The sequence below is a fragment of the Sciurus vulgaris genome (assembly GCF_902686455.1).
Source record: "Sciurus vulgaris genome assembly, chromosome: 4".
NCBI lineage: Eukaryota > Metazoa > Chordata > Mammalia > Rodentia > Sciuridae > Sciurus > Sciurus vulgaris.
Genome location: NC_136464.1, coordinates 102,750,207 through 102,763,904, shown reverse-complemented (window position 1 = coordinate 102,763,904; position 13,698 = coordinate 102,750,207). Strand labels below are relative to the sequence as shown.

Here is a 13,698-nt window from a genome sequence, read left to right as displayed (position 1 = left end):
ATGACAGTTAAACATATTTGAAGGGATATATACACACACATAAGAAAATCTGTCTGAAGAGTATATTCATATTATACAAGAATTTCTTTGTGTACATATTAGTCTACTGGAGCTACCATAACAAATACTCCAAACTGGGTAGGGTAAACAAATGAAATTTCTTGTATTACAGTTCTAGAGACTGGAAGGCCAAAATCAAAGTATCTGTGGGTTTGTTTCTCCTAAGGCCTCTCTCTTGTATTGCAGATGACTACCTTCTCTATGTCCTCATATGGCCTTTCCTCTCTGCACATGCTGTGGTATCTTTGTGTGTCCACATTTCCTCTTTTTCCAAGGATACTAGCCTTATTTTAATCATTTCTTTAAAGGCCCTATCTCCAGATACACTCACATTCTGAGGTTAGGGCTTCAACATACAAATTTTAAGGAGACACAATTGAGTCATAACATAACATACAAAATGTGAAAATATTAATATTGTGAATGACATGGCTGTGTAGGATGAAACTTAAAACATTCACAGGTTTCCTTATGTGTTTCCATTGTGCTCTCATATATAATATTCCTAAAATGCAGAGACTGATTGTTTCCCTTGCTGTCTTTTTGTTTTTGCAGGCCTGGCAGCTGAGATTCAGCCACCTTGTGGGCTATGGTGCCAAATATTATTCTTACTTGATGTCCAGGGCTGTAGCATCCATGGTTTGGAAAGAATGTTTTCTACAGGATCCTTTTAACAGGTAATAAGGGCTGAGCAAGTTTATAAAACATCACCTCCTTCAACCACAGTAATTCCTATCACACTATACCCAAGGTCAGCCACTTGGAACCCAGGTGGCCCTGGCAGGAAGTGGGAACTGTGAGACAGGCTCGTCCTAGGGCCCCTTCCTGAGGTGATGATGACCTTAAAATTCCACCTTACTCCACAGCTCTGTGGTCTGTAGAATTGCCTGGTACCCCCCAAATGCCCCCGTGACCCCATGTGACTCTTTGGCTTCTGCACAAGATGGCTCATTGCTGCTTTCCCACACTGCTCCTGTGTGTTTTCTCCATTTTTCCAGCCACTCCTGCTGTCAGTGCCTCCTGCTCTCAGAGCTGGAGCTTCCTGTCACCTGTGACAGGCTTCTTTACTTTGGCATAAGCATCTGAAGTTGCATCCACAAGGATACAGTTTTTCCTCTACTGCCCAACAAAGGGTTTTTTTACTCTTCCCCACTTGGGAGCAGCACTGTTGGCAACATTTTTTGTTGAGGGTAACATCCCCATTTGTTTCTAAGTGTTACTCCTCTGTCTTCTTTTGGAACAATTTCCTTCCCTGGGAAGACAATGTCCATGGAAGGCAGGGGCAGTCTCAAGAAGGGTCAGTTTCCTTGACAGTCCCCGATGTAGTGCCCTTCCTGGTGGCCACCAAGACAGCGAGGATGGCTGCTGAATTCCCCTACACATTTCTTTCTGCTGTGGTCTCAGAGGGGTCCCCCTTACCCCAGATGTGCATCATCAGAATAATCCATGGTTTAGATGACAGAGTCTAGTGCTTTCCAAAGTAGAAAGTTGACTAAGCTGTTTGTGTGGTGACCTTCTTGGGTCACTTCCAGAAGCATAATTCATCAGATCAGTGCATGCATCTGGTGACCTTTAGCAATCGAGTAAGGAAATAGGGCAGGTCAGTTTCAGTTATGAACCTCTCATACCCACCTCCTCCCCCAGAAAGGAGGCAGGAGACCGGGTTGGAGTGTAGAAACCTGGGAGAGGCAGTCCTATTTTCCCTAGTCATTTAGAAATCCAGGTAGTACTTGTATTGGGAAGAGAGGTACAGGGGTTCCCATGCTCCTGGATTTGACCTCCTTCTGATCCTCCTCACAGGACTCTCTCCAACAATAGAAACCAGAAACCAGTAGGAAATGAGGTTTGGGTCTCATGATTCCTTAGAAGGTGCTTCCTTTGAAAGCAAACCAGTAATTATGATCTGATGTCATAGCTGTTTCAAGTCTTTTATCTCCTCACAACCCAAATAAACATATCTTCAAATACCTCTCTGGCAGTTCTGGCGGGTGACTATTATCTTCACCACTTTCACATGGTTTAAAATATACGTCCTGTTAGAGTTTTAGAGTGCCCTAGAGTTTGCATGTGGCATTCACAGCAGCTTTGCTTCAACAGCTACTTTTTATAGGAGTAAACTGAGGCTCAGAGGTGAGTGATTTACTCAGGGCTTCATTGTCTTGACAAGATGGTCTTGTCAGTCTTTTTCTAGTTCCTTGACCCTGCCTGTTTCCTTTGCACCTCTCAGCTTTTAAACAGTTTGACACAGATTTGAATTTTCTCAGCAGTTAATAGTCACATTCAATTCCAAAATCTTTTGAACTTAAATCTGATGTCATAGAATTCTTTAATGTTTTACAGCTTGGTGCCCACATGTTATTTTGTCTTGCCCTTTGCAGACTGCAGACACTTGGTCTGCTTTTTGGATTTTATTATTTTCAAAGGATCTACAGCCAAACTTGACTATAGTAAATCAGTTTCAGGAATTACTGCTCTTTACTGGAGAGTTCTATAAAATGGGCAAAATATCATCTTGTTTGAAGGAACTATACTTTACTAGAAAACCACATACTATTAAAAACATATATTTCCAAATATTTATATCTTAGTTATGTGTGCATTCTTGCCTAGACATGTAGTTGCCATACTTTTATGGACACATAAAAGCAAGCTAGTAAAAGTGCTCAAGTGGACTAGAAAATTCCTAACCTCTGTCAAAGGTTGATTTTTGATCCCACTAGTGATCAAGAATCAGGCAGAGAGCCTTCATCAGGGAGCATGCCATGAAGAGCAGAGGCACATGGGAAGGGATGCTGCTTCCTGTGGCTTGAAGGGGACCCTAAGCCACCTGACCAAGGGTCAGGCAGGACCTCTCATCCTTGCATGAGAGGGCCACACCTCAGTGAAGGCTTCCTGCCTTTCCTTAGCACTCATTTCAGGGTGTGACTGTAGTGTCTGATGCCAACATGCTTTCTATGCTGTAATGCTCTCAAAAGGTCCAATTACGGCCATGTTCACAAAGTTACGTGTGTATAAAGATGTTCCAGAGACAATGGAATGAAAATAATCTCAAAATTCACTGAAGTCATCTCATCAGTGTGTTAAAAGAATAACATTTTCCACAAAATATAAAAGAATAGCATTAGTTTGTTTCTAGGTGCCATTAATGTGGGGAATTTCAATCTATAAAAAGTCTCAGCTGTAATCCCAGTGACTTGGGAGGCTAAGGCAAGGGAACCACAGTTTCAAGACTGGCCTCTGCAACTTAGCAAAACCCTGTCTTAAAATAAAAAATAAAAAATAAAAGTGAAAAAGAACTGGGGATGCTGCTCAGTGGTATAGTGCCCCTGGATCCAATCAGCAGCACTAAAGAGAGAGAGAGAGAGAGAGAGAGAGAGAGAGAGAGAGAGAGAAAGAAAGAAAGAAAGAAAGAGAAGAGGAAGAAAAAAGAAAGAAAAGTCTCCAAGGGGCTGGCGATGCTGCTTGGTGGTACAGCACTTGCCTAGCATGCCTGAGGCCCTGGGTTTATCCCTAGCACCACAAAAAAAAAAAAAGGAAAAGAAAAAAAAGTCTACCAAACCTGCCCCCCTATGTTAGTATAGACAGTCAGTGTCACTGATGAAGAGTCTGAGAAACTGAAATCAACCTGCATTTCCATCTCTGCCTCTGCCACTAGCACACACGAGTCAAGTCTTCTGGTCCCATTAGCTGTGGTTCTGGGCCGAGGTTTGCTGCTGTCATCTACCCCCTCCTGCCAGCTCCCTTGTAAGGGGCCATCTCAGATTTTCTTCAGAAAGTAAATACTGGCATAAATAATTTCAAACCTTTCAAAATAATCCTAAAAACTGTGCAGAATAGGATATCGTCTTTTACTTCTTTTAGACTACATAAACTAAACCTTTCTATAAAGAGAGGCTGCCTGCTAAAAAAAAATAAAGTAAAAAATTCAGTTATCCTGATATAGTTAATGTTTCACATCTGATTTATGTATTTATTTTAGAATCATTCAGAAATCAGAATTCAGTTTTGAAAAATAAGAAAATAATCTAGGGCTGACTTGTCACATGGTAGGAGGTTTTCTAAATGTAGCATCAGAGTGGCTTCCTTTGAGTAGCTCAAGACAGGTGTCCATAGAGTCAAGCAGGCCCTTGGAGGAAGCGTGGGTAACACTGTAACACTCTCCTCTCCCCAGGGCTGCTGGGGAGCGCTATCGCCGGGAGATGCTGGCGCATGGTGGGGGCAAGGAGCCCATGCTGATGGTTCAAGGTAAAACAAAACCAAGAGTAGAAACTTTTCTTTGATGTGTGTGTTGTGTTTCCTTCTTTTTAAATGTTTTATGAGCTATATCTTTTGGGGTCCATTTTCAGAATGTTACTGAGATACATAGAAAATTGTTAAATTAGTCCTAAATTCTCAGAAAATATGCTCTTAGATTTAACAGGTCACAATGTGTTTTGTTTTTTGTTTATTGTTTTCAACATAGAGAACTCATTTGTTTCTTCTTTATTTTTCCTTCTGAGAAATGCCAAGGCTTAAGGTAGATTTTTTTTACCTATTGAAAAATAAAACCTAATTAAATTATCTTTTTTGTGATGTCATAATGTTTGTTTTCCTATGAAACTTTTTGAGTAGTTTTTTAATATAAATATTTTTACAGAAAATATAACTGTAAATTGAAGTATCTGTCATGATTTTTCATGGAATGTTTGCACAAATACTTCTAATAAGTTGCAAGTATTATAAAATACTCTCAATATATTAACAAATATTCACAGCTGAGCCTTCTGACTGTTGGACAAAATTGCATTTGGGAAATAGCTCCCAACATTGGGAAAGTGGAGTGAGTCCTGGTAGTAATTGGTCTAACTTAAATGTGTCCTGGCCTACCTATGTTGAATCTAATGCCTATCACCCTTTTTAGCATTCCTTCTGATCCTTGCCTTCAACCATTCGCTCATTCATCAAATATTTATCAAGGACTGATAACATGCCAAGCAAAATTATAAGTACAAGAGGTGAAATACCGAGAAACACATACATAAAAAATCCTGGTTTTGTGGAACTTGCATTTATTTAGTCAGCTTTTTCAGGTGGGGCAGGTATTCCTCCAGGTTCCATGGGTTCAACACCATAGCAGGTTTATGCAACAAATCCGACCACCCAGTGATCCCACAGTTCCAAGTAGCCATTAGTGGACTATGCCTCGGAATTGTCATCTTTTGATAATAGTGCACATTGATGCTTATGGGCCTGTCTTGAACTTTACTACAGCCAGAACTGGTTTGATTGGTCTTGCTGTGTTGCACGGGCTGGCCTCCATCTCCTGGGCTGAAGGAATCCTGAGTAGTTGGGACAACATGTGCATGGCACCGTACCCAGCTAGAATTGTTTTAGATAATTTTTATGTTTTGGTTAATTTAATCTCCTCTGTAACTCTTTGAGGTAGAAATTATCATTATCCCCATTTACAGATGATCAAGCAGGACAGGTCCCCCACCCGTGCACAAGGCAGTGGATAGAAGAACCAGAATTCAAATCTGGTACTTCTGGCAGCAGAGACCAAGCTATGATGCAACCTATGAAAAAGGACACCTAGCCAAAGGTCTGCTATGGACTCAGAAAAAATGAAATTAATTGGCTAATAATATTTAAGCAACTAATTTTTTAAAATTGTGTGTTTTTAATTGGTGGTTTGCAGTACTGTGTAGACAGCCCCCCATGAACTGAGAATGGAAGAGATGCACCTGAATTCCTTCCTCTTGGAGATAGATAGTTCCTCTTAGTGTGACCTCTGAAAGCCCTGCTTAACTTGTCCTTTTTGAGACCAGACTTTAAATGCTGTCCACATATAAATATTAATTTCCACGTGGTTCCATCAAAAGAAAAATTTAATTTCTTTCCACATTTTATCTTTTGACTGGTGTATTTTTCTGTTCTGCTCCTGACAATGATGCAACTACTTTGCTAAAATTTCTGTTCTTTATCCAAAACATTTTTGTGTTAAGAAATTTAAGATTTTTTTGCACTAAAATTCACACACTCTAGAGAAAAATAAGTCAGTAGTTCAGAACAGAGGTGCTGAAGTATTCAGATTCCAGTTAACACTAAAATAGAATTATTTTGCTTTCATTCTTTAATATTTTTCCTCATGTTGTTCTGTCAGATCTCATTGATTCACATGACTTGGTGCATGCCACAGATGAATGGAGGAACCTGGAAAGAGGTTATGCTTACTGTCACTCTCTAGGGTTGGATTGATAAGACAAGGCCTGCAGTAGCTTCTCATTTTCTTTTATGTCACCAGTCTATACCCCAAAATAGAATAATATAGTTGATGGTTCATAGCCTCAAGTTTGGAGTCTTCCTAGGAGTGATTGGTAAAATTACTGAGATTTGTGTTATTAAAGCACATTCAATCTAGTCGGTATCACTCTTTTATGAAAATATAACTTTTCATAAGTGCTTCATGTATTATAACTACTTACTAGATAAATATAAAAAATTATATTAAGTAGCAAGAGGCAAAGAGAATATCTACCTTCAAATCATATACCCCCCTGACCAAATCACAGCTGTGTTTACCTTCCCCATCAAGACTTTGGTTTCAAATGAACTCCAAGCCATTTCTTAATGTCCCAGTGTCTACCATTGTGCTTGTAGTCTTTGAATGATATCTATCTGAGAAATTAAATAGTGGCAGCTTTTGATCTTTGAATAATAAATACTGCATAGGTACTTGTTTAGATTACTTAACTTTTCCAGAATGAATCATCCCTTGGGCTGATCATTCACTCAATTGCTCTACAGTTTCAGCCCCTTCTGACAGTCTCAGTGGTCAGAACCCCATCTAAAGGGAGTCCCAGAGAAAAGAGGATTCCTTCTTTTCTTGTTTGCTCCATATTTGTCAGTTAAAGACCACTGCTAGGCAACCACCTGTCTACTCTCTAACTCCAGGCCACAAGGCTTTTATTTAGTAGTTCCCCTTGCCTAACTCCATACAGAGAGATCTGCATAGGAAGCAACAGGGGCCTTTCTTAAAGAGTCTGCATTTTTTTTTTCAACACCCTAAATACCACTTGAAGAGAACATCATAGTGGTCAAAAGAGTATTTCCTTAGAGAAGAAAAGCATGGTGGAATAGAACTGGATTTGCAGTTAATAGTTCTGCTACTGTAGGAGGATCTATAGAGGTATAATGTGATTTGACTCCAAAACACTTTCTGATCTGCTTCTGTTATCAGCCCATGTCTGAAGGGGTATGTGTGTGTATGCATGTGTGTACACATTATAGACAGTAGAATCTTATCAATTTGCCCAATTGAAACCAACTTTCTTGTTGCTGAGCATTCTGGGTGAGGTTTGGTCCTCTGTTCAATTGTCAACATGAAGGTTTTCTGCTGTTCCTTCGTACCACGCAACATTTTTCAGCTTATGTTAAGGATCACATTTCTGAGTAATAAGAGAACTGAAATTTTTGCTTAAAACCGTGATGATATGACATTTCCATTCATTTTGCCATTTTATAAAATATATACTGGAATTTTTTTTAAGTTGTGCTGTGATGAGCTTGATGTGAAGTTCAGTTTCCGTTACAATCATCTTAGAAAATATAGTTTTTTTAGAAAGATAAACATGCCTTCAGATTTGTTGAGTAGCAAGGGAGTCATATTTTGGCCTTACTAGGAAGCAGAGTTGTTTTCTTATTACAAATAGAAGAGTGGAATTATATGACTACTCAGTCTAGAAACCATATATGCCTTCCTCTGTAAATTATTTTATCTTTTTGTGTTTTACATTATTGAAAATTCTTGTGTCTAACCCTTGTTGAGTGTTTAGGTTTAGATTTATCTTTCAATAGCCAGAGAAAGAAAAAATCTAATACATTAAAAACTTGTCATGAAGCAGGTTCTGTCTGCTGATACCTAATTAAATTCCCTGTGACATTGGTTCCCATTTTTGTAAATAAAGAAACTTTGTCAGGGTTCATACTCTTTCCACTGGCACCTTGCCCATGGGAATTCTGACTTGAAATTGACCTAATGTGGAGCAAATGGGAGTCCCAAGGGACTTGAGCCTTGAGGCCTCATAGTTCCCCAATGATCCCCAAGTGTTTTGTGTTATTGTTTAAATGTTGCAACCTAACTATTATCATTGCCAGAAGAAAGATCTGCATGATGAACCTCAGATAAGAGTAAAAATCTCAGTTTCCTATGTGCTCATTCAGACTTTTATGGCAAAGCTACCCATTGGATTTCTTTCTTTTTTTATTTTATTTTTTGATTCATTGTACACAAATGAGGTACAGCTTTTCATTTCTCTGTACATGATGTAGTCACACCATTTGTATAATCGTATATGTACATAGGGTAATGATGTTTGGCTCATTCCATTATCTTTCCTTCCCCCCTTCCTCTCCCCACCCCTCATTTCCCTCTACACAATCCAACATTCCTCCATTCTTCCCTTACCCTTACCTCCCCTTTATGTATCAGCATCCACTTATCAGAGAAAACATTCGGCCTTTGTTTTTTTGGGGATTGGCTTATTTCACTTAGCATGATATTCCCCAACTCCATCCATTTACCTACAAATGCCATAATTTTATTCCTCTTTATGGTATACCTACCATTGTGTAGGTATACCACAGTTTCTTTCCATTCATCTATTGAAGGGCATCTAGGTTGGTTCCACAATCTAGCTATTGTGATTTGAGCTGCTATGAACATTGATGTGACTGTGTCACTGTAGTATGCTGATTTTAATTCCTTTGGGTACAGGCCAAGAAGTGGGATAACTGGGTCAAATGGTGGGTCCATTCCAAGTTTTCTGAGGAATCTCCATACTGCTTTCCAGAGAGACTGTACCAGTTTGCAATCCCACCAGCAATATATGAGTGTCCCTTTTTCCCCACATCCTCGCCAACACCTATTGTTGCTTGTATTCTTGATAATAGGCATTCTAATTGGGGTGAGATCAAATCAGCATAGTTTTGATTTGCATTTCTCTAATTACTAGAGATGTTGAACATTTTTTCATATATCTGTTGATCATTTGTAGATCTTCTGTGAAGTATCTGTTCAGTTTCTTAGCCCATTTATTGATTGGGTTACTTGTATTTTTGGTGTAAAGTTTTTTGAGTTCTTTATAAATTCTGGAGATTCGTGCTCTATCTGAAGTGCATATGGTAAAGATTTTCTCCCACTCTCTAGGCTCTCTCTTCACATTGTTGATTGTTTCCTTTGCTGAGAAGAAGCTTTTTAATTTGAATCTATCCCACTGATTGAGTCTCGCTTTTATTTCTTGTGCTTTGGGAGTATTGTTAAGGAAGTCTGGTCCTAAGCCAGCATGATGAGGATTTGGGCCTACTCTTTCTTCTATTTGTGCAGTGTCTCAGGTCTAATTCCTAGGTCCTTTGAATTGAGTTTTGTGCAGGGTGAGAGATAGGGGTTTAATTTCATTTTGCTGCATGTGGATTTCTAGTTTTCCCAGCACTATTTGTTGAAGAGGCTATCTTTTCTCCATTGTATGTTTTTGGCACCTTTGTCTAATATGACATAACTGTATTTATGTGGGTTTGTCTTTGTGTCTTCTATTCTGTACCATTGGTCTACATGCCTGTTTTGGTGCCCATACCATGCTGTTTTTGTTACTGTTGTTGTGTAGTATAGTTTAAGTTCTGGTATTGTGATTCCTCCTGCTTCACTCTTCCTGCTCAGGATTGTTTTGGCTATTCTGGGTCTCTTATTTTTCCAAATGAATTTCATGATTGATTTCTCTTTTTCTATGAGCTATGCTATTGGAATTTTAATTGAAATTGCATTGAATCTATATAGCGCTTTTGGTAGTATGGCCATTTTGACAATATTAATTCTGCCTATCCAAGAACCTGAGAGATCTTTCCTTCTAAGGTTTAGTTTAATTTCTTTCTTTAGTGTTCTGTAATTTTCATTGTAGAGATCTTCCAACTATTTTATTAGATTGATTCCCAAGTAATTTATTTATTTATTTATTTATTTTGTTAGCCAATGGATTTCTAACTCTGTGACCCTGGGAAGAGATTCTCACCACATCCCAGGTTTGGGGGTTCTGCCTGTGACTGCAGCAGTCCTGGTCCTCTTACCTCCAGCCCTGACATAAAGATGTTTGGGAGGGAATGGGAAGGTTAGGGATTTTAGTATTCCAGGATCTATTTGTAAATATTAAACACCTTTATTTTTGTACTCCTTTCCAGAAAGAATCTCTTAGCTTTATTTTATGTCTCTAGCCAAAAAACAGTTTGCAAGTAGAGATACAGAGTAATAACTTGACGGTTTTAAAAACCAAAGATCAGATAAGATGAGAAGAAATAGTAGGTAAATGAGTCAGTTCCAGAAAATTAAAACTCCTTCCAATCTGACTCACAGAATGAAGGTCGAAAGCCCTCAGGCTGATTAAAATTATTTAATACTTTACATTTCTGCAGAGCTCTCTAGTTGCCCAACACATTCATTTTTGCCATGATTATCCTACATCGTCTCTTCTAGCTCATTAAATATTATTTTTGTTCACAGAGCAAACTCGAATTTCGTGGCTTATACTCCAAAAGGTCACCCCCATACCCAAGGAGATTAATACAAGCAGTTTATAAAGACATTTGTTCTCTTCTTTCAAAATCTTGGTTCCAGTAGCATTGAGTGTGCCCAGTTGAGGTCATGCTATGTTCCAGTAAAAGGAACCAGGGATCTTTGGAGAAATGGCCAATTCTAGGACTGGATCAGGGAAGATACAAAATGAACCTGTATTGCCCTAGTAGTGCCTAGAAAGTGGGGATTGCTCAGAAACACATGCTGCATAGGTCATAGGCAGTCAGGAGGAGCCCACTGACAGAACTCCCAGTGGCAAAAGCTGGGACAATTTGAGCAATCAGTTGTGCAATATTGGCATATAACCTGGAATATAAAATATAGATCCATACTGATATAATTGATTGAGTGAATAAATTAATGTGGAAAATAGGTAAATTTCCCATGGAGAGGAACTCTGAATAATTTATATAGATTCTCCTGCCTCAAGGAAATGAGCATTACTCTCCACCCCTAAAGTATGGGCTGTGCAGAGTGTCTTCCTTCAAAGAACGAGTGTGGAATGGGGAGAAAAGAAGGCACCTTACACTGGAGAAGTCCTAATCAGGCTGCCTGTGTCATGTGGTCAAGGTCAGTTTAACAGTAATCAGTCACATGGATAGAACCTACTCTTGTGCTGTGATGAGAAGAGTACTTCGCCTCTCTGGATTTCCTACCCAAGACCCCTGGCCCAGTCTAATCATGAGAAAAACGTCAGATGAAACAAATTGAGGACATTCTACTAAACACCTAAACCATACTCCTCAAAACTGTCAAGAGGGGTGCCTAAGAAACTGTCACAGCCCTGAGGAGCCAAAGGACACATAACTACATGTAGTGTGGCCTCCTAGATGGGATGCTAGAACAGAAAAAGGACATTAAATTAAAACGAAGATGCTTTGAATACAGCGTATGTTTAGTTAATAATGCTCTGTCAGTCTTGGCTCACTAGTTCTGACAAATGTGCCCCATCATGTTAAGATATTAGTAATGGAGGACATTCACTATATATGGAACATCTGGGAACTCTGTCTGTTACCAGTTTTTCATTAAATTGTCCTAAAATTAAAAATTTACTTTAAAATAAAAACCTCTCTGGTAAGATTTTTATGCTACCCATGGTTCCATACTCATGGTGACTTTATTTGCCACATTTTCCTACTTCCTGGCAGCCATTTCAGTGTCACTTTAAAATCCTGTGAGTCAAGAGAAGGCATATATGTGTAATTGAGGAAGATTATTATTGGGCAAAAAATAAGTCTGGGGAGGTAAATAGATACCAGGTCGTGCATTGTAGACTTTTTTTTTTTTTTCTGAGAACCATGAGTGGGCAGGTGACAAAATCAAATTTGTGTTTCACAGTATTCTTTGACTGCCTAGGAGAGATGCATTAGCAAGGGGCAGTGATAGAGGTCTATTTGAATATGCCTCTCACTGTTGGCAGCAACCTGGTGAAAGATGAGGGTGGCTAACACCATGAGCAGGGACAGTTGGGGTGAAAAAAGTCAACTGAGACAAGAAAGAGTTATGATGCGAACCCAAAAGGTCCTAGGATTGATTTGGTGAGTGAGTAACATGTCAAGGGTGAACCCATGTTCCCAGCTTTAGCTGCTGGCAAGGTGGTCATGCTATCATGGCCACTGAGAGCCATGGGAGACAAGCACAGTCAGCAGGGGAGGTGACAGCCAGCTGAAGTGCAATGTAGGAGAACGAACAAAGTAAAAATGCAAAGGCAAGAGCTAGGCCTGCTGCTCTGAACAGTTCAGCCACTGTGTAGAATTCAGTGCAAAAGCACCTGAACCAAGGGGATACAATTTCTGAATCACCCAAGAGACCCTGTGTGGAATAAGCTGTCAAATAGCCCTTCTGTCCCACCAGTCCTAGTGATGGGAAACCTGCTTTTTTTACAAGGCAAATTTGTTTTACCTTTAGACAACTTTAATTGATGAGATGACATATTTATTTGAATTGGCCCCAAATATCCAGCCAACTTTGAAAGTTTGATATCTTGTTGACACATCATCTTAGGGAATGAACATTAATCCTTTTTTTTTAATAACCCGATTACCAACCTAATAGGCGATAGGCCAAATATTCTTATCACACACCTTTAATGTTGGTGTTATTTGTACAAGACAAACATGAGGGAAGTCAGGGAGCAGTAAGTCCTGTCTGTCAGCAGAAGTACAGCTGACATTTAAAGTAAGAAAGCTAAATAAACAGTCACTGTTCTACATTAGTTTGATTGCTTTTCCCTATTGCTGAAGTATAGGCATAGTTACTTAAACAGAAAGGCATTTTACATTGTTTTATAGCACTGAAAATTAGTAGTTATTACTTCTAGTCTTAAAATATACAGTTAACTTTTAACTATACAATTGGAATAACCCCTAAATATTGGCATTATGTTGCAAAAAGCTGGCATGCTCAGTAGATGCATGCTGCCTTTGGATGGTTGATCCTGTTTATTTTTTTAATGTCTCTTTGTTTCTTAATATTTTAATCAAGTGGGATTTTTAAGAGAGAGATAAGTACTAACACTTGACAGGTTCTGCCTGACATCTGTGCCCCATGTGTGGGGGCCCTTGATTAATTAATAAGTGTCAGAGCATACCTAAAGGCCATGTGCCTTAGCCAATGAGTGCCCAACCCAGAGTGTACTGCACATTTGTAAATGACTTAGGAGGAAATCCCCTCATATGGCTTTATTAAATATGAAAAGTTAAGATGATTTGAAGGAACTAACATGCCAAACAAATCTGTGCTCTTGGAAGTAGATCACGCTGATGAATCTCAATGGGCTTTTCAGAGACTTATATGGATTCTTTCATTTTCCCCTGTACCAAGGGAGGCCTCCCCTGTCCTTCTTAACTCCCCCTTACTCTACCTGCTTTCCTGCCATTATTTTAACGTACATTATTTTATTTATTAGTGTATTATGGTGTCTACCCCCAGGAAAGAAAGTCCTAGCTCTGTGAGGGAAGGTCATGTTCATGGTTGCACCTGCAACTTTATCGTAAGGCTCAATGTAAAGGCCTTAATAAAGATCGTTAAGTGAG

At 39.2% G+C, this 13,698-nt stretch overlaps 1 protein-coding gene across 4 annotated transcripts in view; it reads left to right on the top strand.

The window, feature by feature from the left end:
• Window positions 1-13,698, top strand: part of MIPEP (mitochondrial intermediate peptidase) — a 164,474-nt gene that overhangs the window by 133,497 nt on the left and 17,279 nt on the right. For all 4 annotated transcript variants that reach the window (XR_013763660.1, XM_079138846.1, XM_079138847.1 and 1 more), the window contains 2 exons: window positions 616-737; window positions 4,232-4,305. Coding sequence is in view for 3 of the 4 variants with exons in the window: in XM_079138846.1 (XP_078994972.1) it covers window positions 616-737; window positions 4,232-4,305 (196 nt within the window). In the remaining variant the exon portion in view is untranslated. The remainder of the gene's footprint in view (window positions 1-615; window positions 738-4,231; window positions 4,306-13,698) is intronic.